Here is a 27,398-nt window from a genome sequence, read left to right as displayed (position 1 = left end):
ATAATGATGACAACAACAGTAACGACGATAATAGATTTGCAGAACTGTTCCGTGTGCGAGGTAGGAGTCCTCAATTTGTCTATCAAAAAATCGCTGTCTTCCTAGGCAGCTTGGAGCCCTCTGTTTGCGGAGCCTGGGACCCTGCCTGGAGCCCTAAAGTGCATAGGATACCTGGGTTGAAAGACAACCGAACGCCCTTTACAGATTCACTCTCATCAGGTTTAATAACTTCCCACCCCAAATTACCGCAACCCTCCTCATTCCCTTCTGTCATCTATTTTCTGCCCTAGGGGCCAAGATCTTCTTCAATGCCTCTCCCTTCTGGCTCCAGGGAACCTTCCGCACCCAGAAAGAGAGAAGGAAAACAACAGAGGGGTTGGGAAGGTGGGGTTGAGGGAGAGAGCTAGTGAATGTAGAATTTGTAGTGAAAACAAACAAACAAACAAAAAACTCTGAGTCTTACAAGGCATTCCTTTGAGGCTAGCTTAATTTTGATCTTGTTATTATTTATGCTTAAGAAATAAATTAAGCTGCACAAATCACATATCCAAAAGAACATCTACCCCCAAACCAACCTGACAAAATCAAATTAACACTTGAACATTCCCCACTATCTTCTTAAAGAGTATAAAGCTTAAACCTTCTCGAAGATTCTGCTTCTCCAGTTTTTTAATCTATCAAGTTAAAATCACAAATTACAGACAACAGAAACAAACATAAAATGTCCTACACCTCTATTGAAAGTCTCAGAATTAGCATTGTGGGCTTTGTTGTTTTTAACATGTGAGAAAAAAGAAAGGAAAAGAAAAAAGAAAACTTGATAAAATGCAAACCCCAGGCAAACAGAAAGACACATAGCATCCAGTGAAAACACACAACCATTCCAGAGCTACAAGCCATATAGACTGCAGGGTCCACAAGATAGTCAAGTTGCCAAATGTGTTAGGCAAAATGAACAAAAATATCAGAAATCATTGTGGCAAATAGTTTTTGTTGTTGTTATTGTTCTACAATGATACTGTAGGTTATAAAATTTGCACAGCTATCATATGGGAAAAATAGCTCTTAAAAATCAAAGAATCTAGTTTTTTTTCTAATACTCTACTGAGCACACAGGAATAGGATATTTGTGTTTTAAAATCTCAATAATGGTCCCCTTTAAAAAAAACTATGTAGAAAACGAGGGGGCTGGTGTCCCTACTTTCTCATTATCAATTGTTATAAGACTTTAGTTGGTAGCTTCGATGATTCACTATTTTCAAAATAGAGATTTTTTTAAATGTATCTACTTATATTACTTGCTTTGAAAGCTATCTTCCCTTTAAATACCCTTTTAATCTATGAATTCTGCAACCCAGAGGTGTTTATGTAACTAAATGTGGGTATCTGCGTGTAAATTCGTGTTTATGATTTTTATAATATGTATGTGTGTATGTGTGTGTATGTGTGTGTATGTGTGTGTGCGTGCGCGTTGTATCTAAGTCCTGTGTGCAATAATGTTTTTCTGTCTGCTGAGGCTTACTTCTCCAGCCTATTGTTTGAGACAACAGATATAAGTTGCGATGGGAGAGGAGCGTCGGATTTGGTGTGTATCCCCCATTTCCAATTATAGATGGATCATTACAGACAGCGGCGTCCTGAGAAGCCAGACATCTGCTCCTCACATGAATGCACTCACCTCCTAGAGACCAGGCTGCCATCATGCTCTGGAAACTCGTGGAGAATGTCAAGTACGAAGACATCTATGAGGTGAGCGGACACCCCCAGATGCATTTTAGAGCTTCCTTACGTAGAAAACTGGAGCTTCTTGACACCCCAGTTGACATATTTTTAAGCTATTTCCTAGCAGATTTCCGAGGTTTCTGAGGTTTCTTTAAGTTTTCTAAGGCTGCCTCTAGTAGACTTCACTCTCCTGACGGAGGGGACTTTTAAGGTTGGAATCTGGCAACTTTAATTTAAGAGCTATTTTTCTTTTCTTCTTTTTCTTTCTCTCCGGTTCTCTCCTCCCCCTTGTAGGTTCTGGTGGGGAACGTGGAGCCACAGAATTTAAGTAGACAGAGAAAAGCATTCTCCCCTCATTTTGAGTTCGGGAGAGAAGCGGGTTTTCAAGCTTCACTTTAACTCGAGCTTTGGATTTTTTTTTAAAATAAATTTTCTAAAATCGGTAATTAACGGATTCTGGTACAGAGTAAACACCTAGGGCAAGAGGGGAAAGAACGGGTGTACGAAAAGATAGAGTACAGTACGGGGAGAGGGCACCGTTTGCTATTTTTGTTTTCTTGTGTTTTGCTTCTTTGCGGGTCAATGGGTCCAAGCAGAGATGGCAGCCGCCTGCGTGTGGGCATTTTTTTAACGAAGTCTGCCCGCACTTCGTGCACCCGGCTACCAGTGCCCGGGAGAGCGCGTCCCTCCTGGGCTTCGACCTCCTCCTCCCCGGACTCCACCGTTCACTTCTGGAGTCCGCGTCGAGCGAGGTTGTTGAGTCGCCCGGCGCCTTTGCAGCTCGCTGGCAAGGCGAGGAGGCAGGGGCCGGGGATGGATGCAGGAGGAAAAGCCACAGTCCCGGAGCTGGGGATACTCCCCAGCTGAGCTCAAGAAAAAGAGGAAAGGGAAGTAAGACTCAAAGTGGACGTCGAGGGAGGGAAGAACGGTTCTGGAGCTTCGTGAAAAGCTTTCGAGATCCGGAAAAGAAAAGAAAGCGAAAGGGAGTTAGCGAAGCGGGGAGGCAGAAGCGGGAGACCACCAGGAAAAGTTGGAGAGCAGAAGGCAGAGGCCATGAAACCCGGTCCCCCGGCACCGCACCGGCAGCACTGGGCTGGATTACGGGACGGAGGTGGGCAACTCAGGCTCACGAACCGTCAGGAAAGAGACCGGGGCCGGAGCCGGGAGCCCTGTGAGAACTAGGAGCAACAGCTCGGCAACGGTTGGCCTTGCCCAACTAAGGGGAGTCTGAAGCAGTCGCCAGCTTCTTCCCCATCCTATTGGCAGGGTCCGCCCGAGTGACTGCGACTCCTTAGGGAGCCGGGAAAAAGCGCCTCCAGTCAGTGGTTCAGTGTGTCCCAGTCCCACCATTTCGAAGACCTCGTTTGAAGGTCAATGAGAAAGTGAGAGAAAAAGAGAAAAACAGAGGGGAAAAAGAAGGAAAGGAAGAGGAAGAAAATGAGAAGAGAGAGAGAGAGAGAGAGAGAGAGAGAGAGAGAGAGATTCTTTCTGGGGTGACTCCAGGTTTCGTCTCCCCTTTGTAGTTGTGTACTGACTGTACTGAGGGGCCGTATCTTCCGACCTGGCAGGGTTTGCTTTGCTCTGGCCTGCCTTTCTTTCCTAACAGGCGGGATTATGCTAGTCCAGGTCGCTAAACTATTCTAAAAAACACATCACCCACGGCAAACGTGCCGCTGTCGGAGCTGGGGCTGCAGTGGAAGTAGCTCTGGGTATAGGCAGAGGAATTAAAGTAATCAGAGGGATGCTGGTTCCTTGCTTATGAAAAATAAACGACTAAATGGAAAAGGAGGGGGAGAGGGCAAGGAGTGGGGTTGAATAAAAGTGGGAAGGAAGAAGAGAAAGGGGAGGGAGAGAAGAGAGGAGAGGGGGTGAGGGAGAGAAAAGGAGGGAGGGTGAGGAAAAGACGAAAACGGGCTAGGAGAGGAAGGAGAGGAGAGAAGACTGAGGGGAGGGAGGAGAGAGTGCCTTATTCTAGGCTGCCTAAATTTTCAGCTGAAAAGCCTGGAGATCGGGCACACAGCCTGGTAGAAGGAGCCTATTTCAGTCTGGGCTACAGTTGAAATTTAACCTAAACGGCAGTCAGGCCAGTTGAACGGGTTCCTGAAACATCCCAAAAGATTTTCTGTTGCCCCTGGCTTTGCCTAGAAAGGATACGTTTAGTGTGCTTGAAGAGACCGATTGCATATATTTTAAATCTCGGTTTAAAAAAAAAATGCAGGCTATAAGCACCGAAAAGGAAAAGGCAACAGCACTGAGTTCAACACCTCCCCCATCTCTCCTAGGTCTTAGAGGGGGAAAAAAGCTAAATCTACATTCAGAAAAAGTCTGTGTGTAGCTCCCAGTAAACAAACAGGCCCAGCTATTTACTTTTCTTTTCCCTCCAGATGACCAGGCAAAGCCTTTCTAGTTTGCGTTCTCATCTGCACACCAAGCACTTTATTTAGGGCCACCTCCTCCCTGTTGGGAAAGTCTCCCTCTGTATACCAGAACACCTACATTCTCTGGGAGCCCCCTAGCCCTGCTCCCCCACACTGCCGAATCCAAAGAGCAGAGGTTGTCTGACGAGAGCGAGCGTCCCAGCTCAGTTAATTGAAGTTCTGCCTCTTTCCTGCTAAACTTTTCCCCCAGTCTGCCTCCGCCAGCCCCCTCGTCTGATTACATCTAGTAATTCTCCACTGAATGAACGTCATTTACAATAGTGGAGGAGCTCTGAGCTCGCTGCTGCTTCACGCTCCATTTGTCCTCCATTCTCCCTTTAAAGTACTCGTGTAATATTAATAGTCATGAATATCAATTATTATGAGGCGGTGTAGGCAAGCGGAGGGAGGAAGGGGCGCCCGAGCAGTCTGAGCCCAGCTTCGGGTGGAAGAGGACTGTTTCTGGAGCCCCAAAGAACCCGCCGAAGAAAAGAGGCCAAAAAGACGGTGAGAGACAGACGAACAGCCTGCCTGTCTGTGACAGGCACCTCCAATCTTCTTGGAGGGGGATTTTTTTTTTTTTTGATGGCTTGTCGAGGAAACACCTCAAGCTCAGCTCCTGTGTCCAGCTTGCTTCTCTGCTGGACTTTTTGATTTTTGAAATTTCATTGTTTGATTTTGAGCAGTAACCAGGCTTTTTTTTCCAGATGTTAGTCCACACCTATTCATCCATGGTGAGTTCGGATTCCCGTTGTACCAGAAGTGCATGCCTTCTCCTCTCACTGTCTCTCTGTCTCTGCATCTGTGTGTTTGTCTCCCTCTGTCTCTCTGTCTTCCTTTGAGTGCCTTTGGCTTGGTAATTTAGCACCATAATTGGACGAGGCTGCAGCTGCTTCCCTCTGCATTGTGTGTTCCTTGTCTGAGAGTCAGCTGGGAGGGGGTGAGGCTGAGCCGAAAAACTTTTTATTTGTCAAGGCAGTTTGGAAATTTAGGTGGCTGCTTCTACAGAAAGGACCAGGGGGACTTTTTACCACAAAGGATGGGGAGAAACTTAAAGTGTCCTGCACTTCCTCCTCCTCGCACTTGGCTTCCACTCCGGAGAGGAGGGGAAAAAAGATGTGGGGGTTATCTCTTCACCTCCCAACCTCAGTTCCTTATTTTAACACCCTGAGTATAATAGCGTGCGCTATGGCGAGCAAGCTCAGAAATAACTCCTGCAAACCACAACTCAATTTAACGTGGGCTTAGGGTGTGATTGCAGAGGAGATCCGTTTCAATCAAACTCTAAGTTATTTAATTCCTCTTGGGGAGGGAGGGGTGGCTGGAAGCTCTGATCAGGCAGATGCCTCCCTGCTCTGGGAATCTCCTGCTTGTGTGAGCCCCGGGGCCTGCCAGCTACCTGCCTGTGAAGGCAGAAGTGTTTTTTTTTTTTTTTCAACCAGAGCAGTACCACAGCTATTAAAAAGGTTTGCTTGGTGGACTTTGGATTTCTTGAAGAGGTGGGAGCAGGAAACACTTAGGAGAGCAAACATCACCCTTGGGTGGTACATTCTTAACTCAAGGCTTTGAGCTATCTCTGTCCACACCATTCCTTCTCCTCTCCCTTTTTGCCTGCTTTGCTCTCTCCAAAGATGGCTCATAGGCCTGGTAGTGGGTGAGCTTCCGGATTTCTGTTGTAGTTAAGTCCCCTTGAAGCTTCCCGGTGGGACTGTTGACATTTTACCATGTGGCCCTGAGTCAGCTTGGGTCTAAGGTTTAGCCTCTTGCTTCCCTTCCCTTATCCGGGGAAAGTTGTAAAGAAACCGAACTCTCTCTCTCTCTCTCTCTCTCTCTCTCTCCCTCCTCCCTCCTTCTTCTCCTCCTTCTCCTCCTTCTCTCTTCTCTACTCCCAGGACCGGCACGATGGCGTCCCAAGCCATAGCTCGAGACTCTCTCAGCTGGGCTCTGTGTCCCAAGGCCCCTACTCGAGCGCCCCGCCGCTGTCCCACACGCCATCATCGGACTTCCAGCCACCCTACTTCCCACCCCCCTACCAGCCACTACCTTATCACCAGAGTCAAGACCCCTACTCTCACGTCAACGACCCCTACTCCCTGAACCCTCTCCATCAGCCCCAGCAGCATCCCTGGGGGCAGCGACAGAGACAAGAAGTGGGTTCAGAAGCCGGCTCTCTACTGCCCCAGCCCCGGGCAGCCTTGCCCCAGCTCTCGGGCCTTGACCCCCGAAGGGACTACCACTCTGTCCGGCGGCCAGACGTGCTGCTACATTCGGCACACCACGGCCTGGACGCCGGCATGGGCGACAGCCTCTCGTTGCACGGTCTTGGGCATCCCGGAATGGAAGATGTGCAGGTAATTCCAAACAAACAAATAAACAAACATAAAAGATAATAAAAGAAGAATGCGAGAAGGAGGAGGGCGGCCTGGTCTTCTGGAGGTGGGGGTGGGGTTGTCATCTTTAGAACCGGACGGACCGGACAGGACAAAAGTGTGTGTTTGAGTGTGTGACTACGAGGTGGCAGTTTCTAGAGATCCGTTTGTGAATGACAGGAGAGCTGGAAATTAAATCTTGAAGGAGGAAATACGTTCGTGATAGTTTACAGTCATTGCTATCAAGGCTAATGTTTTCATCTTGACTCAGCTACTGGACACGTGCATTCTCTTTTGCTTTGTGTGAAGAAGTAGGCACTAGGTTTACCCCAGAGTGAGCCTGTCCCGGTGGCTTCGTAGGCTAAAGTACTGGCTGTCTAGAGAACAGAGCTCTAAGCAAGAAGGCTCAAGGGCCCCTGAAGGCTCCAGGTGTTCTCCCCTTTTGCAAAGCCTGCTAGGAACGATGTTGCTTTGGAAGAGGGTCGTTAGCTGTGTTTGTTTAAGACCCCTTTGCTTTGAATTTCCAAAAGCTTCAAAGCCCTTCTCTCCAGACGAATTCTAGAGCCAGCGATGGGATCTTTGCCGGGACAAGCTCAGAAAGTTGCAACTGGGTTCTGGGAGTCCTTTAGGACTGTTAGCGTTTTTTTGGAACTATCATCTGAAGGCCACTTGGTTAACTGGAAAGCAGTGTTTCCCATCTTCCCCTTCAGCCCTCTCCTGACACTTGTCACCCCCTCCCCAATGCTACTGTCCCCTCTGAAGAGGCAGCATGTGTTTATTTCTTAAAACAAAAGGTTCAGAACAAACCCCCAGCCACGGAGTATCCCATCTGCAGCCTACACAATGGAGGCCGACTTGGATGAGAACCCTTGGTTAAACTAAACAAAGAAACATCAAAGAAAAGATTCCTAAATACTGTCAGGGTGATTCTGAACAGTTCATCTTCACACACACTCTCCCCCAATTTAAAGGGTCTCCAGAAAAGATAAATATTGTTGTAAGGCATTTAATTGATGTTTGGATCTTATTGGCATAGTTGAATTTGTTATGCATCACTGTAGACTTATTTCTGAGGCAAAGAAGAAAGCGAAATGGGAAAGAGAAGATAGCCAAGCCCTTCCTCTTTACTTTGCTGTGAATATGTATGTATGTACGTATGTATGTATACATACATATACACATATGTATAGTCAAAATGTGGAGACAGAATCAAACAGCATCTCTGTGTGGTCTGTGATGGCTCATTGTTTCAGAGAAACGTTGTTATTAAAAAGGAAGAAACCACCTGGTCTGTGGCTGGATTCACCCGCAGTACCACAACTGATGGTTTTGTTGGTTTTACTGAGCTGTGCCTGTCTGGAAGTATTGCTCATTTTAGAATACCATGTAAGAAAAGAAATATTGAATTGTTTTTTTTTAATGCTTTGGCGTAATAGGCATGGGGGAGTTTTTAAATTAACCTTTTTGAGTATGGTTCAAAGTGCTGGATAATGAAGGTAGATCAACCTCACACCCCTATTCCCCTGGGGATGCTAACATCACCCACTACACTATACATCCCCATTACTGTAACTGTGGATGAGAACATCACCTACTACCACTTCCCTTCAGGCCAAGGGACTCAGGGAACTGAGCCCTGAAATATCTCTCCAAAATGGGGGGGGGGGATTCTTTGGTTTTAGAATGCTTTCTTTAAGTCAGAACTTTAAAGGGTTTTGAGTGTCTAGCAAAATGCAAAGGGAGGGGACAAACAATGTCAGGGAAGTGCTTTTGGGGGAATAACATAATCAAAGCAACCAGATAGATTTAAAGTGCTTAAGTGAGCCCAGCTCCATCCTGAGTTGATGCAGTTTGCTCAGAGACTGTGGGGGTAGAAAGTGCACCTGGCTCCCCTGTCCTTCCTCCAGCTGATAACCTGGCATTGTGGAGAGGCTTGTGGGACCTTTACAACCCTAAGTATGAAAAGGATGGGGGAATACAACCTATGCGAGTCTCAGTAGTGAACTAATTGTGTGAGGTTGGTCCCTCAGCAGCCCTGGTCCAGTGTGGTCCCAGTGACAGGCCTCCTGAGTCTAGGGTAAAAGGAAGGAATGAGAAGGTTTGTGCTTTAGATGCAGAAAGGCAGTAGATCAGCTTCCCCTCTCCCGGAAAAGGGGTTACTGCCAAGCTCGGGGTCTAGAGGAGTGCAGAGGCTAAAAGTTATGGAAGCTGCCAGGTCTTCAGACACCAAGCAACAGATCCAAGGGGGTAACTGGACCCTTCTGAACCCCCGAGAAGTGAGAGCAGAGTAGTTTTGCCTGGCCCTCCAAGTCACTTGTTCTGTCTCAAGGGTCTGGAATATGTGCATTGAGGACACTGGAAGCCAGGGACCAGACAGAGCCAGAGGGCACTCCATGGGCCCTGTGCACAGGTCCAGCATTGGGGGCATTTCATGTGACCTAAGGGCACACTCACAAGGCCGCCGCCCTGTGAGAGAAAAGAGGGGGGAGCTAATTAACCAAATGCTTCTAATATTTTTTTAAATGAAACTATAAAACCCTGTCAATTTCTATTTCAATTTACTCACAGGGGCTATTAAACTAGCAGATCGCTGTCTGGGTTCCGGGTACGCTACATTTCACCCATTGGGAAGGGGGGGGCAGTGTTAAAAACTCAGGGGGAAATGACTACAGAAAAAGAGAACGAAGGGACATCTAGTTGTGGATTTGTTTAGTTGCCGCGTGGGCGTCTACTTCTTCACAGCTTGGCTTTCTAACCTCCCATCACCTCTACCACCCATGAGTATCAACATATAAAGCTTTTAAGTGAACCCTACACACACACACACTCTCTCTCTCTCTCTCTCTCTTTTTCTCTCTCTCTCTCTCTCTCTCACACACACACACGCACACACACACACACACTACAGTATGCTCAAACACACCCTTGTGTCTTAAAGCAATCCCTGGTATCACTTTTAACTAAAGAAGTCTAGTAATTATGAGTCTGAGTTGTTTTTCTGCGCTTCCGCATGCAGTCCTAATTAAATCTTTACGATCCTCCCTGTGACGATTAAGCGCCAGCATGCTGCGTGAATATCCTGTACAAAAACCCAGCAGGCGGCCGTAATTAGATAGAAAATCAGACAAGAGCCTTCTCATTAACTACCACAACTACCCCACGTCGCTGATGAGGCGGAGATACATATTTGCGCACCAACATGAGCAAGAGGTGTGGGGGCTTATGGGTCCAGGACCTTATGTGATGGGTTTTGCTCCCACAAACACAGGCAAATACTTCCGTCCTGCCTGGGTGGACCCGAAGCCATTGGCAACAGACTCACAAGTTTAGAAAAGGGCAATGTGAGTGTGACCGTGCCTCTGAGTGTGACAAGGTCCCCTGGAAACTTATGAACAAGTTTCAGGAAATATTTTTAAGGTGACTCTTCACTATTAAGGTGTTTATGGAGGTCTACAATGTAGGAAACAGTTTGAACGAAGAAACACCCCACCCTTAGCTTTCTAAGAGCAGCAAGGTGTCTAGTAAAAATGAAAAGAAAGAAATGAGCATACCTTCCCCCTACCCGCTGGCTCTCTTCTAAGGCCACACTTGCTCAGTTGTGGCAGGCTTTTTTTTTTTCTTGTGATGGACACACACCCTGTTCAAGGAAGCATCCTGAATGGGTAGGAAGTGCTGGGGGAACACCTCATTCCCAAGATCTTTTTACACTGCTTTACAGAGTGGGTGACAAATTGGTCCAGACATAAGTTCCAAAGGACCAAGTGAAGCAGTCGTGAGATTCGGAAAGACAGTGGGTATTGTCTTTGGAAGTGGGGAGGGTGGAATCTTTGCTTTTTGACACCTTGCAATGCACAGCTAGAAGGCCAGTTCCCAGGCATCCTGACAGCTAGGAACTCACTCCAACAACTATTCTCTCAGAAGTGCTGCCAATTCTGAGCTGAAACTTCCCCTCTCTGGGATGAAACTGAAGACTGATATTGCTTGTGATTACCAAGGTGTTGACTAGAAGGATCCAGTTCTTTTGACTGCATATGTATCTGTGTGCCTGTGTCTATAGTTACTGCCTCCCTAACAGCTGTGCACCTTGCTGGGCGGTTTCACCAGCATGGTGAAAGGGTGTGTATGGACTATGCAGGGACTATCATCTTGCACCAAGAAGCTCAGAGCTCACAGAAACACAGAAACGTGTGTGTGTGTGTGTGTGTGTGTGTGTGTGTGTGTGTGGACTTCAGTGGGTGTGAGGTCCTGGAGGGTTTTGTATTGCTGTTTGCATTCCATTCCAAATTGCTCAGACTTTAATTAAAATCCCATAATGTAAACTGTTATGTATTTGTAAAAATGGCTCTGGGGTTAAATACACTGGGATAGAAAGAAAAACCGAAATTGCTCTTAACTTATATTGGTGAAAAATCTTTCAGGTGTTGCCAACTTTTCACAATTCATATGGGCAAGTAATCTAAAAGTTTATATGCCTGTGTGATATCTGTGTTTCAGATAATAACAAAACCAGTACTGCATCCCAGCTGTCCCTAGTATGTTCTGCTTTCCTTTTTTTTTTTCTACTGGGAGAATTTGCCATTCCAGTGAATTTCATTTCTGTGTCGATTTGGGGATAATAAGGATAATAATAAAACCTCCTTTGCGAATTAATATAAATGGAAATAATAGAAACTCCCGTTTAGAATGACATGATTTATGTATGCAATTCTTTAATATACAGTCAATTTGAATGGTGATGTTTTTATCTTCACAGTCAGTTGAAGATGCCAATAACAGCGGCATGAACCTATTGGACCAGTCAGTCATTAAAAAAGGTATGGATTGTTCCTTCCAAAAGTAAGCAACGATTTCAATGTCTTTATGCTGAGCTTTCACTTTGGGGGTATTCATCATTTTATATCACAAAACAATGTCTGTTGTAATCAGTTTAATGACTATCAGACTAGGTAAAAGGGTATGCTGGGGAAAAAAATGGGACCAAGCAGAATGGAAACTCAGTTAAAAACCAGGATTGGAGAAATAGAGCTATATTGACAATTGCCATTTATTTTCATAATACATCAGGTAGCCATTCTAAATGCATCTTATATGTCTGAGCCATTATGATGTGTAGAAACAGCTGGGAAGCATTGGTTTCAAAAATGTTCTATTGTTACTTGGTTGATAACTGGATTTAGCTATGTTAAATTAGCCTGTTTCCCCCCTTGTTTTTGGTTTGATTTTTTTTTTTTTGGTGGTGGTGGTGGTGGTAATTTTGGTACCAGTTCTCTATGTCTTATGAGTTGTTTCTTTTTGTTATTATTATTTTTAATTGTGCCAAATGCTTTGCTAAATATGCTCCCCCTGAGAGGCTGAGACAGACTATGCCTGCATCTAGATCTTCCTGCATACGCACTCATGATTGACTGTGGCTGTGGCATCACCCCATACTGTTAGAGGGCATGTGATATTAACAAATGTTTGCAGTCTCTTGTACAGCTGTAAGCAAAATAATTAACTAATTAAACTAATTAAATGTAATTACAATAACTCATTTCAGGCGTATTGCAGCTGCTTAATTTTTTTTTCCCTGCTCTTCTCTGACAGTCACTGAGAGAATGTCTGACGATTAGAGTAGCTGCTTCAAGGCCCGAATGTCACTTGCGTGCCCACAAATTTAAGAGTTCGAATGTGTGTACACAGTGCGGTCTTTAATTATCATACGGATTGGTATTGGAAAACACAGCTTTAATGACTATAGTCCTTGCTTATTGAGGTTAGAGGGAGATGGTCCTTATACTTGGAGTCAACAGTCTCCAACTTCAGTCAGTTGTGATTCGCTTGAGCCACTTAACACTCAGAAAAATAATTAAAGAAAACGATAATTTAGATAGCAATCCATCCAGCCTCAAATTGGAGGAGTAGTAGTTGGCAGCTTGTGGAGTAAGGATCCCAAAAAGCTTAAGAGGATGCTGAATTTTCCCCCCTCTAGAAAGTCACGGATATGTAGCTGTGTGAGGTAGGCAGGGAAAACAGTAGCTGAGTGCTGCCTTTTGGGTTTGGAATGATTTTTAAAGTAGGCTTTAAAATGTTGCCCAGTGTTTCTCCATCTCTTCTTTAGGTAATGCCACCTTCAGCTGGTACTATCAGGGTGCGAGCTCGGTCTGGCAGCCCTGCTGACTGCTCACTTTCTCTGGTTCCTCAGGAGTCTTCTCTTTTGGTTAATTGCTGGCTGATTGGGGTGGGTGAGGGAGGAGCTTTCCTGTTCCCTTTTGTCATTGTTATTTTAATCCCCCCTCCCTCTCGGTGGAAAGCTAGAACAGCTCAGCTCAGGGTTCCGTATCCTAGCAACATCAATTTGCTGGCAGAGGGACATGCCCAGCAGATGACCAATCAGAAATGTTATTAATAGTCAGGCCAATAAAAATATTTGGAACTTAGCTTGCCCCAGCAAAATGGGATTCACAATTTACTTAGATGTGGGAAGCACTGGTTGCAGTGTTTAAATATGTTTGCCAGAGAAACATGAATATTTATGCATGAGGTTGTTTCCAGAGATAAAGGAGACTGGTGACTAAAGTTGCATGCTCTGTTTTTCTGAGACTGCTGCATGTTTTACCCCTAAAGCTTTTTAAAAAGCATTCACGGCTTAAAACACTAAGGTAACACCCTACTCATGCTAATTGATTTGGGGTGAGTAGTATAAATATGAATGTTAGGTTGGTTCTATTATTTGATACTTGAAATGTTTGCTTTATTACAAGAAGAAGAGATTCTAATATCACATTTTTATCTTTTTAAAGCCATGGGCAAAAAATGAACAAATGTTTGATTTATTTTTCTAACTCACCAGGAACCACTTAAAATAAAGTTATGGGTTCATTAGCTCCTTCCCAGCCTCTCATCTCTCGTCTTTGCATAGTCTCATCCCCATGAGGGATGCTTCTGTGAGATTAATTCTGTGGAGAGGTGAGAAAGTTTCCTGAACTGAATATTCTAAATTTCAGCAACTAGCAGGGGACTTGGTTGCTTAATTTGTTTTCTAATGGGCATTTAGACAGTTTTTAGAAAATTACGCTTCATTGGTAAGAGGCCAGCAACTGGTCTACATTTACACATCTTTGCTCCTATGTTTATTGAGCCTAACAACCTAGGCATAGAAGATGTATTTATCTATCTTTGTGTCTTTCTGTTCAGTTGTGTCATGGCTACTCCTAAAATTTAATCCATCTACTTTTTCTTCCCTGTTGACATCACCTCATACATTATAGACTCCCTCTCTTGTTATGTTTGCTGTGTGGGCTTAGCTGACATTTCTGAAGTAATTTAGTTAAGAGGAAATGAGTTGTTCCCAGTAGAGAGAGCAAACGAGTGGAGTGAAGGTAGCCAGCGTGATAAATGGCTCTTTCATTTGAAGATCTCCAGAGCTCGTTTACGGCTAATTTTCTGTATTGGCCCCCTTTGAGCTATTAATGCAATCGGCAGGGACCGTGGCCCCTCTCTTCTTAGCTGCCCCATTAGAGCTCCCATTAAGCTGCCGAGTCTCAACTCTGTGGCAGGAATTGGGGGGGGGGGGGTAATGAAAGGTGCTTTTTAAACTCTTCTAATCTAAACCGGCAGAGGGTGGTTAATACGATTTGAAGGGGGCTGGTCAATGAGCAATCAATAAAGTAATAATGAGAAGGATTCGGTACATTAACAGTCTAAAAATCCAACGAGACATTAAAAAATCATTCTGAACTCTCAGTTCCATTAAGATTAGGAATCTGGGTGGGGACGGGTGGGGGAAGTGCCCAGCTCACATAAATGATCATTGCCATCTTCTTATGGCTTAACTTAAAGGACTTACCTAGGCTTGAAGAAAGGGGAATTGGAATCAGCGACCAACATACAACCGGTTTGACACATTAGACAGCAGAAAATATGTCAGAATTTCTTGGAAAGGTTATTGAGGCCTGAGTCCAAGGTTCAAATTCTGTGTCTGTGGGCCATTTTTGTTGGTCTTATGGATATCCTGTTGGGTTACTTTTAGTTCAACCTCCACTCTCTCCCATGTTTTCTCCATTAGTTCTGGCCCCTTCCCCACACAAACACTTTGGTGTGGGTTTTCTTGGAGAGGAGGAAATATAAAATTGCCAAATCTCAATTCTAGCAGACTCCTTTGAGATTCTTCCTTATTGCCTAGAAGGAACACCGCATCTGAGTCCAGGAAAGTTGTGTTTCCTCTCAAGAACTTCACTTTTCCAGAGAGAGAGAGGAGAGAAAGAGAAAGAGAGAGAGAGAGAGAGAGAGAGAGAGAGAGGAAGGAGGAGGAGGAAAGAGAGAGAGAGGGAAGAGAGAGAAGAGGAGAGAGGGGAAAGAGAGAGAGAGAGAGAGAGAGAGAGAGAGAGAGCACACACAGAGCACACAGAGCACAAGAAGGATCAGAAGTCATAGAATTCCAAAACTGGAAAGGTCAGACATTCCTTTCCATTGCCCCAAGTGTGGGAATGCGCAAGTGCTCAGACTGAGAAGATAAACGACTTTCTCAAGGTTGGATGACACTCTAAAAACACGATGAGATCCATTCAGATTTCAGGATCTCAGATTCTCCCATTAAGGAATGCCAACATTGGATATTGGGGAGTGTGTGTGTGTTTCTTCTCACCACAATTTTGGTGCCCACCTGTATACACCTGCTGAACTTGTTAAATAAAATGTACACAAGAAGGAGACTTAAGAGGATGCAAATTTGAGTAGTAGTTTCCTGACCCTGAGAAGTGATTTTACTTTTAGGGTACTCGATCTCTTAGTTGCTTCCCAATGTAGCTCTCAAAGTTGTCAAGTTTGTTTTTTTTTTTCCTGAGGGGGACACACACCTTTAATGTGTGAGGCAGGTTCATTTCTTCCCCTCTTTCTAATACAGGTCTTGCCAAATACAGTTTCTCCAATTTGCAATTTCACCCTGAAGTAGCTTTTTTTTTTTAAAGAGAAATTAAGTACTGGCCCACTAATCTTTATATAGTCTAGTACTGAACAAGGTTTTCTCTAATTTCCCTTCCTTTTCCTTAGAACTTCTCTCATGGTAAAGAAATACTAATTCATTCATGATATTTTTTCTTTTCTGGAATGATTCATGGGGAAAGGAAAGAAGAGAGAGAGAGAGAGAGAGAGAGAGAGAGAGAGAGAGAGAGAGAGGAGAGAACTAGACCTTACCATCAAACTAAGAGCTGAAGAGAGGGAATACCCACTTTTTAATGTTTGCACAGAACATTGTAAACATGCACAGGACCTAAAGCTTCATGCTGAGTCTTTCTATGCCCCATTTCCTTAGCATTTCCTGCTGTCACTCTAAACCTGTCTCAGGCATCTCTGGGCTCCCTGAGCAGGAATAGTGTGTTCATAATTACTAACAAATCAACTGGGCCCTGTTGCTTTCTGGGTTTATTGATAAGCTGGAGAAGAGCAGAAGGGGAAAGACAGAGGGAATAAAACACAGGGTTAATCAGCGGAGCTAAGCAGGTGTGAGGGCCAAGGGGAAAATGAGATGAGCAGGAAGCTATCGGGAAGGAAAGCCAGGAAGAGAAATATCTAGGGTGTGGTTTAGGAAATCCATGCTGAGCCAGGGGTTGGGGTGTGAGTTGGTGTTGAAAACTGAGGATGGAATGGAGGAACACGATTTTGATAGAAAATGGGAATATAACTGAAAACACTTCTGTTTACTTTGTGAGCTTTTATTTCTTCATGGGGGAGGTGATCTTCCTAAGGTGGATGTGTGCCGCATAAGCGGATGTGCACATTTATACGCAGAGAGGTACAGTCCAGGGGAGGGAGTCCCTGACTGTCTCTAAGGGAAACAGCTCCTATCAGCTGACTCAGGCAATCAGCAATAGGACAGTTAAAGAACTGGGTATAATGTCTTCCTGAAGGCCTAAGTTTTCAAGAAATTTGGTATCTGGGAAATAGGAAACCAGGGAAACTACTGTGTAAGTGATACTGATTCATTATGTATAACATCAGCTGTCGGTTTACCAGGCTTGTTTTGTCATGAAAATATTCTAAGCAATGTCAAAGATAAAAATGCTGCCAAGTATCAAAGGTGAGACCTTTGAGATAATTTATTGCTATAGTTCTCTTGTTAAAACTTCAAAAGGCTATCTACTTTTAGGGGAAGCTTTTCCCAAACTGATGTCATACCACTGAGCACCAGTATAAGATTGCATATGATGACTGGAATATGAATCTGAAATATAGGCATTAGGAATGCTATGAGAATAGATTCAAATATAGGTGCATACTGTGTACAAAAATCAAGTGGCAGAATGACTCCATCCCAATCACCCAATTGCAAAGAGATTTATGAATTCCAAGGGTTACTCAGGTTTGATGAAGACACTTTGACATTTTGCTGCTTTATTCTCAAATGGGTAGCAGTCCCCAGAGAAACTATGGGCAGGGTGTCCAGAAAATCAAAACTGCTTTGGACTGTGCCCCTCCACCCCATGACAGTGCAGAAGATGAACTGTTTTCTAACCTTATTCCTCCAACTAGACCAGGTCTAGGACATCCACAACAGGTCTTGAAATTCCAATGTGTCAACCAAGAAGTGTCAAAGGGAGTGCTTTAGTGTCTAAATTCACTCCCTTACAGAAGCTGCTTTTCACCAGGTTTTGGAATACACCAAATTAAATTAATAAGCACCTAACTTTTGGAACTCTCTCAATAACCATGGAGTCTGAATGCTGAAATCTGTGATGTAAAAAGTCAGCTGAAAGAGAAGCACAGCCTTCTCTTATCTGTCCTGCCAAAGAGAAGTTAGACATCTTTTCTCATAAAATCCTAGACCTCACGTGGTAGCATGCCTCTTTTCCGCCCAGATTTAAAGAGTGTGACGTGGACGTGATTAGACCAGCGGGGCAGGTTACCTTTCTTTCGATACTAGATATATGTTTCCATGAATTCTCCTTGTAAGAAAGGAGCATGGGAGAAGTAGGACAAATCAGGAGAAGTCCAAAGGGCACGCCTGCCAGGACAGTGTTCCCCAGCCTTCCACCTGGCTCAGCCTCTTCCTGACGTGCAGATGACAGGGAAACACAATTAAGCCTAAATACAGGCTGAATGCACCAGGGTAGCAGTGGCAACCAGCTGTCAGCTCTTATTAGCTGCTGCATAAAACATACCTGGAGTGTGGTTTGTTATCAATTACTTGCTGAAACGAAACAACTGGGGCAAGGCAAGACCGCCACCGCTCACACGAATTACAGTGATTGGTTGATTGATCAGGGCACCTGTTGTAAATCATAACCGCTCAAACAATCACAAGCCGGTGCTTTAATTTGTAAACAAAACTCAGGTCGCTGCTGAATTGCTCTCACTGGAGATGAGCATTTGGGTACGTTTCTAAATGGATCTCGCTGTGGTTTTTATGCCAGGGTAAAAATAGGTTACATTATCACGGGGAAAAGCAGCTCTTTGCCCGCCTCACCTCCCCACCCCCATCTTTACTGATGGCCACAGGTTTGGGTCCAGTCAGAGAGGAGAAATTCCGCTAAAGATCATGGACATTAACATTTGATCCCAGAGAACGGTGAAATTAATCTTCACTCTCAAGTACCTAATGAGACAGTGTTATCCTGGGAGGGCTGATGAGGAAACTGAGATCAGGAGTCTGCGAAATGTTCAAGGTCACACTAGAAGCAGGGGACCTAATAGGCTTTGCCTAGATTCACAGCGGTGATCCAAGGTCGAGGTTGAGTGTTTCCCTGATGTGTGGTGAACAGGGCTATGGCAAGCGACACTCATGTGAACTGTCATCTGGGGTAAGTTTCCACAGGAATGGTGACATTTGGGTCGGTTCCCAGCCCTGGGAAGGCAGTGAGGCTGGGAACAACTGGAGTAGCTGACTCCCCCTAAGCTTTCCACTGGGTGGCTGCCACGTGGCCTTCCCAGATGCCTCGTCCTATCAGTCAGGAGGGTTGAAGCTCAGTCACCTTTACGGCAACATTTTCCCCCTCTCTCCATCTCTCCCTAGTTCCTGTCCCTCCCAAATCTGTCACTTCTCTAATGATGAATAAAGATGGCTTCTTGGGAGGGATGTCCGTCAACACCGGCGAGGTCTTTTGCTCGGTTCCAGGCCGTTTATCTCTGCTCAGCTCAACTTCAAAATACAAAGTAACTGTGGGAGAAGTTCAGAGACGGCTCTCGCCCCCTGAATGCCTCAACGCGTCTCTCCTTGGCGGCGTCCTCAGAAGGTAAAACAAAATAAAATAAACAACAACAACAACCAACACACACACACACACACACACACACTCACACACACACACACGGAGAAGGGTGCTGTGAAGACCGAGGGAGAAAGTCCGATGCAGTTGCCTAGCAACCCGGAATCTAAGCCCAGCTCCTTGTGACGCCACTGGAAAGCTGTAGAAGCTACTAGCCCGGTGTACAGCCCTCAAGAGCTAAGTTCTCCAACGCAAGCCCCACCCATCTCGGACCTATTTGCGCATGCGCAGTCCTCCTTGCTAATTCAGCCATAGAAACCTTTCACTTTCTTGCCAGAGCAAGATTCTCTCAACTAAGTGAGTTCACATCTGGGGCATGAGCCTGAGTTCAAACCTGAACCTATCTTCCCCATCTCACCTGAAACCGAAAAGGCGGCTTCCATCATGCTTTCCATATACTCTCCATTTCACTAGTTTAACAATACAGATGGAGAATAGCTACATTGGTCTCCTGATCAATGCACTAGTATATTGTGCTTCACATTTTGTAAAAACCCTTTTCTACTCAGTAACCTTCCTGCAATAGCATCACATCTCACAACGTTAATACTCTTCTATAATGAAAAGTCGTCATTTTCTGGGGGCCATGCAATTGCTCTCCAACACTGCCACCCATGGATAGGCTCCTGGTGAAAGTGGAGAAAGAAATGGTTATTGTGCCAACATCTGGACCCTCGGCACTGCCCTGGTTAAGTGACTTTGTATGAGACAGTACTTTCTGAAGTCAACCCACTTGAGATGTTCACTCTCCCATTCTTTCCTAAAAGTGACTGGGTGAGAAGCACAGCAACATGCTTCACCATGGTAACCACTTTCCTTTTATTTTTATTCAGCTCTTAGAGGACATGGGAGCCTAGAGGGAAGCTAATGCTGTTGTTGTGACCCAGAACGGGTCTTACTGTAAATTTCCTTGCTCTGTCCTTGTTTCTTTTCAAGTTAGTCTTTTCAGTTCAGAGTCAGGATGATGATAGTTGTTTATTATTATTATCATCATCATCATCATCATCATCATCATCATCACTGATTTTTGAGACAAGGTTTCTCTGTGTATCCCAGGCAGTCCTAGAACCAAGAACTCACTCTGTAGACCAGGCTAGCCTGGAACTCAGACATATGCCTTTCTTCGCCTCTCAAGTGCTGGGTGTGCACCACCATACCCCAGCTTCCTGAGTGGGGAATGTTTTAATTCAATTCCTGAACATGAGTGTATAAAATTTATGAATTGTGATAGTGAAGACAAAGTGTTTATCGTATTAGCAAGCTCAAAAGTGTTGGTATTGTTGCTATCATAACAAACATTACATGATTACAAACGTCAATCCTCTCTCCCCTTCTAAAATGTCTCCATTATGCAGTTGGGTTTTGGTTTTTCCTTTAGAAGCCTACCTGTTTCTGGAAACTAGCCCTTTTTTCTTTCTTTTCTTTTTTTAAAGCGTGCCTGGATTCTGCTCTCCTCACAGGCTCCATGGCCAGTGAACCTCTGCATGCACATGACCAATATTTACGTTTTCTGCACCTACTACTCTTCATTCTAATTATTCCCATCTGGTATCTCCCTGCTACACACACACACACACACACACACACACACACACACACACACGATTATTTTTTTTTTTTAGAAAGACTTACTTTCTATGCTCTGTATTGCAGAAATTAAGCAAGCCTCAGCAAACTCTCAGCGAATAACTGAAGGGAAGGGATGCAGCAGTGCTAACCTCAAGTTAAAACCCCTTCAAGCTCCACTGGGCTCTAGATTGCTAAGTCTAAACTTTGTTTCAGGAACACTCTGAGGTTAATCAGAATGTTAATTCTTGCAATTGCAGAGCCAAATCGAAAAATGGGGGGAGATCCTTGAGAGAAAGGCTAGAAAAAATCGGTTTGAATTTACCCGCGGGCAGGCGCAAAGCAGCAAATGTCACCTTACTCACCTCCCTGGTGGAAGGTAAGCAAGACCCAGAGCCATTTCGCCAAGTAGCTGAGCTTAACTGTCGGCTGGAGGCTGACATTTTACATGTTTCATGATTAACTGGAAATCATTGTGATTGCTGTGCCCTCATGAGTTGGATGTCAAGGGATTGCAGGAGAGACATCAGAGGTCTTTTTACTTAGAGGAGGCTAGCAAGCGGCAGGGAAGCGGAAAAACAAAGGATATAAAAGTTCCTGTGCTTCAAACAGGGATCAGGCCCAATCTCCAAGTCAGAGAAGGGGTCATTTCCCTGGCCATAGTGACTGAAGCATCCTCTGCTTAAGCTCCTGTTATAACATCTCTGTGAGCTGCAAAAGTGTTTGCTGATAAAAAGCAGGTGAGGCTGGTGAGGGGAAAGGCACTTGCTTTCAACCCTGACCACTTGGTATCCACCCCCAGGTCCCACAAGATAGGAGGAGAGGTCTTCCCTGGTTTCCCTTCCACCTCTACTCTCTCACCCCCCAATAAATGTAATAAAAATTAAAAGACATAAGAAAACATGTAGAGTTCATGAATCTTAATGGTTATTGTAAAACTCATGACCATTCCAGGGTTCTGTCACCCAACTTGTAGGACTTAAAGAGATATCCATACCTTAGCAAGTCCAGCAATGCTTATGAGAAAACTAAGGGGCAGGGAAGGCGCTATGAGACAGTATTGAGAGGCAAGTTGAATCTTCAAGGCAACTTCATTGGTTGTGAGTTAAATGGCCACAGTTTTACTAAGAAACTTCTCATTTGCTTGTCAGTTTGAGTGTTCAGTTGAAATCTATGGCCAGGAATAATTAAGATCATCTATGCTGCCTAGAAGAAGACTGACTGCTGTTGAATGTGTGGAGGGGCAACAAGAAACACAGCCAAGGGGACCACATGGAAGACCATGGATAATTTTCTCTGGAGTCTTCCCGTGTCCTGTTTCTGTTTGTTTGTTTCTCTTCCATATTTTAGTAGATATGATTTTAGGGCTCTTGTAGGGAATTGGTTCTTGCAGGATTTCACCTTATGTTATCAAAAAGAATGACCATGAAGAGCTCAAAGAGTTGCAGGCACTACATAGCACCATCTTTAAGGCAAAGGGTTTTTGGCTCACACTCACCCACCAGAGGCCTTAAGTCACCACATTTTTCAATCCCACTTGCTAGTGGTTGACACTTCTCTGCCTGTGAATATCCCATTTTGTTTTTAGGGAATCATTAATATCAAAATCCCCATTTTCGAAACAGTCAAGGTGATCTTAACACGAGATAGATACTTTGGGATGGAAAGGGAAGAACCTGGAAATCACACCAAAATGATAATATTTGGTGCACAGTTTTGGTACTATGAAACCTTGTAAGCATTGTGCTTGAAGTCTTTTGTTATTATGATATCACTAAAAGCAAGTCACAGTCCCTCAAAATAATGTATCTGTGAGATAATTCAACACTTCCCCTTTTATTCTCTGTTTGTGATCTTTCCTTAGTCCCGAAGGCTGTGCCCTAAGAGGTAGTAGTGCTTTATTCCAAAGGGTCTTCCTCCTAAGCTCCAGAACGCCTGGTGTGCCCCGGTGCCTGCAGTTATGTATTTGTGCAGTGACAGGTTTTGAAAGAGGAGTAGGATGACAGCAAGCTCTGAAAGAGAAAAACCTGGACACAGGCAGAAAAGTGCAGGGTGAATTGGAGAGTTTTGCTGCTGAATAGAAATACTCTTCAAGCACATATTAGACGCAGTTATTAATATTCAGCAAGGTTTACACGCATGGATGTGTTTATGCATGCTAGTTATAAATATGAGACAATTTGCCTAATAGAATTGTGGGAAGATGGTGCCACTTCCACATTTCATTGCAAGCAGGTGTAACTGGTGCTTTAAGTAGAATATTTAAGTAGAACAGAGGAGACTGGCTGGCATACCTTGCCAGAGGTCTAGATTCAGCTGTAAGGTGGCTCTGGAGCCCCTACCCCCAAGTGAGTGAGTTGCAGGAGGACCCCTGCGTCTCTTGCGGGGGAGGGGTGGGGTGCAGTATCTGTCTGGAGTCTGGTTTAGGCAGAGGCTGACTGAGTAAGGCTTGTCCTGTTCTCTTTAATTGTACTTTATCGGTCTTGGGTTTGAGTTTGTTCCGTATCTGTCCTAAGGTGTTCATGACCTGGGTGTTGACGCTCTGCTGCTCTCCTCATAGGGGAAGCCGTTCACTTAGCTCGGGACTTTGGGTATATTTGCGAAACAGAGTTTCCTGCTAAAGCCGTGTCTGAGTATTTGAACAGACAGCACACGGACCCCAGTGACCTGCACTCCAGAAAGAATATGCTTCTGGCCACCAAGTGAGTTCCCAGGTCCCTGGGCCCTGATCCTGGGCTCCCTCCCTGACCCAACTCCTCTAAGGAAACTGTGGAGCTGGAGTCGTGCAGCCTCTCTGGTTTGGGTTCAAAGTGCCTTGTCAGGAAGGGTGCCTGTGCCTGTGTGTGCGTGCATGAGCGTGTGTGTGTGTGTGTGTGTGTGTGTGTGTGTGTGTGTGTATGTGTGGTGATGAAGTAGACTTGAGGGTTAAGGCTTGTCCCAGTCCCGGTATACAAAGAGAAAGCAGGCTTTTGACTGTTTTTCCTCCTGACACCTGGAGTGTCGTCAGGCAGATTTTCCCCAATCTCTTCCCAGGCCCCTAGGTGAATATTTCTGTCTAGGCTTTGCAGTGGTCCCCCTTGCCATCGGAAGGACAGCCATGTGTGTTCGCTCAGGGTGTCTATATGTCACCCACGTGTGCCCATCTCTACCCACAGCTCTAATTACTCCATCTCCAACGTTGCTGTTTGTCATCTTCCACGGGACTTGTAAAATTTACGACAGCTCCAGAGGGGAAAACAGTAAATCTCTGGCTAAATTTAGGTCTAGAGCTCATTTGAACATTTACAGTGGGTTTTCTATTTATTTGATTTACTCCTGTCTTTGGCTTCGGTGTCATATTGTTGGTGTTTTATGACCAGCTCAGGCCTGCAGTGGGCGGCACCTCGTGCACCAGCACGTTTCTCTCGCGGGCGCGGTCTAAACAGCAGCGCTCAGCTCATTTATTTAGCGTTCCAGGACGCGGTTTGTTCCGTTGACAGCGTAATTTAAAGAAATATATGGAAGGCTGAAAAATCATTTGCTCAAATTTGTCCAGATGTTTTTGAGACGTGATTGGAATTTGATTGTCCCTTTCCGCAGGGTCAAAAAATATTAATGTCCCAGAAGTTTAATTGCTTACAGAGCCTGGTTTGGGCTGTGTAGATTTTTAAATTCTCCACTCTTAAAACATTTGTTCTCCGCACTACAAAATTACTTTTTTTTTTTGGCACTTTGGAAATGACTACAAACTTAAGGAACGACTTTAATCATCTTTCCCAATGATCAAAACCTGGCACACGCCCTCATTTTAGAAGGATTTCTGCTAATGTGCTATCTAGCCATGTCATAGTATTTTTGTTCGTGAGTATATGCTCTTACCCTCTTGCTCGGGGACCTGAGAATAAGGACCAGTTGTATTTTATAAATGAAACAGAGAACTTTAGGGGAAAAAACAAACAAACAACAACAAAACTTAACAGGTCTAAAGCAGGTAACAAGATCCAAAGAACCTCCTAGTTTCCTAACGGGGTGGTTTGACACCTCCTACCCACCCACCAGGAAGCCTTAGGATTTTTAAGGCCACTACTTTGTAGCCTAGGGTATCAGAACCACCTTGGGAGCTTTTCCACTTTATTTGTGTCTGGACCCAGATGGAAGGGAGGTGATTCAGAGCCTGGAGCGAGCACGTGAAACTCACTGAGGCCAGCCCTATTGGGTGAGCAAAGTTACTTGCTGTGGGGGATATGTGGATGTGTTCTGAATGAAGACCTTAGAGGGTAGGCAGAGTCTCTATCAGTGCTCTCTATCCCCCAAGCCTGCCTTAAGAATGTCTGTCAATCTTTCCGTGGTTGTCAGTGGATGGAAAAGGGATTCCCAATTAGGTTTATTGCCGGCCCTGGGCAACATAGCAGCACCCTGGGGAAGGGTGCCCCAAGGGTCTTTCAAACACAGAAATCTGCCATGTTTACCTGATAGTTAGGCCTCCATGTCCTATCAACCATTTCTGGCTGTCTAAGTCCACTATGCTATACAGGTCTGCTTCTCTTGACACCCCACAGAACCATAGTCTGGGAGAAGGCAGGTGGTCAAGAAAAGTATGCCAATCTGAGAACGGCTTTGGTCTCTGGGATGCCAGGCTTCAGCTTGCCAGCAGAGCCAAGCTATTTAACCTTCAGGGGTAAAACGCCTCCCGTCCATTTCCTATATTAAAACTCTCTCAAATAAGCCCAATCCATAGTTGGGCGCACAGGGTTCCTAAGGCAAGGAGATTTCTCTAAATTGTAGGTGCCTTGAGGAAATAAAAACCTAAAAACCTTCAACAAATAAAAATCTATCCTCCCTTGTGTTTTAACCATCTACCTTTAAATTTTATTTAAACTATGCAGAAATCTTTTTATATTGACAACAGTCCTGTCACACAAATTTTTAGTAGCTTACATTTGCAAAAAAAAAAAAAGTGGGACACTTTTTTTTTTTTTTAAAGAAGGGAAGAGATATCTCTCTTCCAAAATGCTGCAGGTAAAGGGGTTTTGCTTCGAATGGAATCAGCGTTCTCTTCTAGAATAAACAGGTTTTTGCCCTGGGCCATGCAAGGTTCCAGCAATCTGCTTCGGTGCCAGGGACAGGCTTGTGGCTGAGGGGTTTTAAATCTTTCAGGTTGTGTGTGTGTGTGTGTGTGTGTGTGTGTGTGGCGCGAGCGCCCTAAAGGTTGGAAAGGCAAGGAGGGGAAATAATTAAAGGAAATGTCACGTATCAGCCAAAAATTATTGACTATTCGAAATCAAAAGCCAAAATGCCTAGCGAATTTCCTAAAGCAGAATACAGGTGGTCCGGGAAGGGAGAGGGAAGGCGTGAGGGTGGTGGAAGAGGTGCATTCCTCTCACCGGGTCCCTTGCAGAGCCAGCTGCTGGGTCGAGGGAGCGCTCTAGGGAAAGAAACAGCCGAATCTCCTAAGTCAGTCTTGCTCTCCACAGACCCAAGGCCTCTGGGCTTGTGTGAGAGTACGCCTCGGTTCCAGGACTCTGAGGATGTTTTTTCTCTTCCTCCCTCACTGCCCGCAGGCAACTTTGTAAAGAGTTCACAGATCTGCTGGCGCAGGACCGGACACCGATCGGTAACAGCCGGCCCAGTCCCATCCTGGAACCGGGCATCCAAAGCTGCCTCACGCACTTCAGTCTCATCACGCACGGCTTCGGCGCCCCGGCCATTTGCGCTGCGCTCACGGCCCTGCAGAACTATCTCACCGAAGCGCTCAAAGGCATGGACAAGATGTTCTTGAACAACACCACTAACAGGCACACGTCTGGGGAAGGCCCAGGTAGTAAAACTGGCGACAAGGAGGAAAAACACAGGAAATGAAAAAAAATAAATAAATAAAGAGAAGGAAAATGTTTTAAATACAAAAGGAAAACAGAAAAAAAATTTTAGCTTTAACATATTGGATTGGCTTTGGAAGAATTATATTAGGTAGAATACACATACAATCAAAATTTAAAAAAAGAAAGTTAAGTAACTTTAAAAAAAAAATAAACTGAGGCATCAACGGAGCGACAAATTGGCTCTCGGTGTCTATTTCAAGATACACATGGAGACAACCGTCCGGATTTTCCACTTCGGTTCTTTCGAGTTTAGTAATACAGATAATAAAAGAAAACTATGAACCCCCCTTTTGGAAAATAAACATGAGACTAAACGTGAGAACACGCTAACTTATTGGAAGAAAATTGGAGAAACGTTTGTGTCAATGCTTTGAGAGCTGGTTGACTGAGACGCACGAACTTTTAAATTTTTAATTTTTTTTAAAGGAAACTCTCGCAGTCCGCGCGCTCCTCCTCACCCTTCTTAAGGCTGCATCCCTCCCTCCCGCGGTTCCGGGAATCTGCTGGAGGATCCCCGCTGTGATTAGTTCTTTGGCCGTTGTTAGTCCCTTTGGTGTCCAGACCTCGCCTCGTTCCTAACTCCCCGGTGCCCAACTCCCCACCCCCTGTGTGTTTAATTAGGGAGGCGTGGAGGGGGTGGGGGTGGCGCGGGGTGGGGGTGGGGGAGAAAGGCCTTAGCTTTTGATCCGGTCTTGAGAGTCGAGACTCCCGCGGCAGAGGAAACCAGACCGATAAGTTGATTCATCATGGTTCCTTTCAGAAAACGTTACTAGTTCCCAGACTTGCCAGCACCTGTTCACAGAGAATATCACATTCGTTATACTTGTGTCATCTAGAAGTAGAGTTTAAAAAAGAAAGAAAACAAAACACGATTACTTTGATTAGTATGTAATTCCTTCGGAGGGGTATGTACCATTTCATTTTCTTCTGTTTCCCAAAGCTTTACCCGCATGGTTTATGAGCTTCTTCAAAGAAGACTTGGGCTTCCTACACAATCTATAAGGTACTGAGAAAAAAAAAAAAAAAACGATCCTTTTAAAGTCAAAGCCTGTGTGTCAGAATTGGGCAGGTTCACTTCTTTAAAGAAGCTCAAAGGAACTCATCTAGGAAGTGGCCAGCGTGGAGGGTGGGGGGCAGCCCCGTTGAGTCTTCTTGCTTATACCCTTCAACACAGGAATTCCCTCAGGGGTGGGTCACTTCAGAATGCCTTGTAAGGGAGTAAGC

At 44.9% G+C, this 27,398-nt stretch overlaps 1 protein-coding gene across 2 annotated transcripts; it reads left to right on the top strand.

The window, feature by feature from the left end:
- Positions 1-1,634: 1,634 nt before the first annotated feature.
- On the top strand, positions 1,635-26,791 carry Tfap2b (transcription factor AP-2 beta). 2 transcript variants are annotated; one of them, XM_041655936.1, is made up of 8 exons: positions 1,732-1,749; positions 4,847-4,873; positions 6,032-6,490; positions 11,262-11,322; positions 18,498-18,717; positions 20,577-20,695; positions 22,877-23,018; positions 25,857-26,791. In XM_041655936.1, the coding sequence occupies exons 2-8, from the start codon at positions 4,847-4,849 to the stop codon at positions 26,152-26,154; spliced, it is 1,326 nt and encodes a 441-aa protein (XP_041511870.1). In that variant the 5' UTR covers positions 1,732-1,749; the 3' UTR covers positions 26,155-26,791. The 2 variants fall into 2 exon arrangements, with proteins under 2 accessions (XP_041511869.1, XP_041511870.1); XM_041655935.1 differs by lacking the exon at positions 4,847-4,873 and having other exon boundaries at positions 1,635-1,749.
- Positions 26,792-27,398: the final 607 nt, after the last annotated feature.

The sequence above is a fragment of the Microtus oregoni genome, unplaced genomic scaffold (genome assembly GCF_018167655.1).
Source record: "Microtus oregoni isolate MIOR12 unplaced genomic scaffold, Mior012 000007F_ref0000211, whole genome shotgun sequence".
NCBI classification, from domain to species: Eukaryota; Metazoa; Chordata; class Mammalia; order Rodentia; family Cricetidae; genus Microtus; species Microtus oregoni.
The sequence above is the reverse complement of the archived record's forward strand: the minus strand, read 5'-3'. Positions and strand labels throughout refer to the sequence as shown.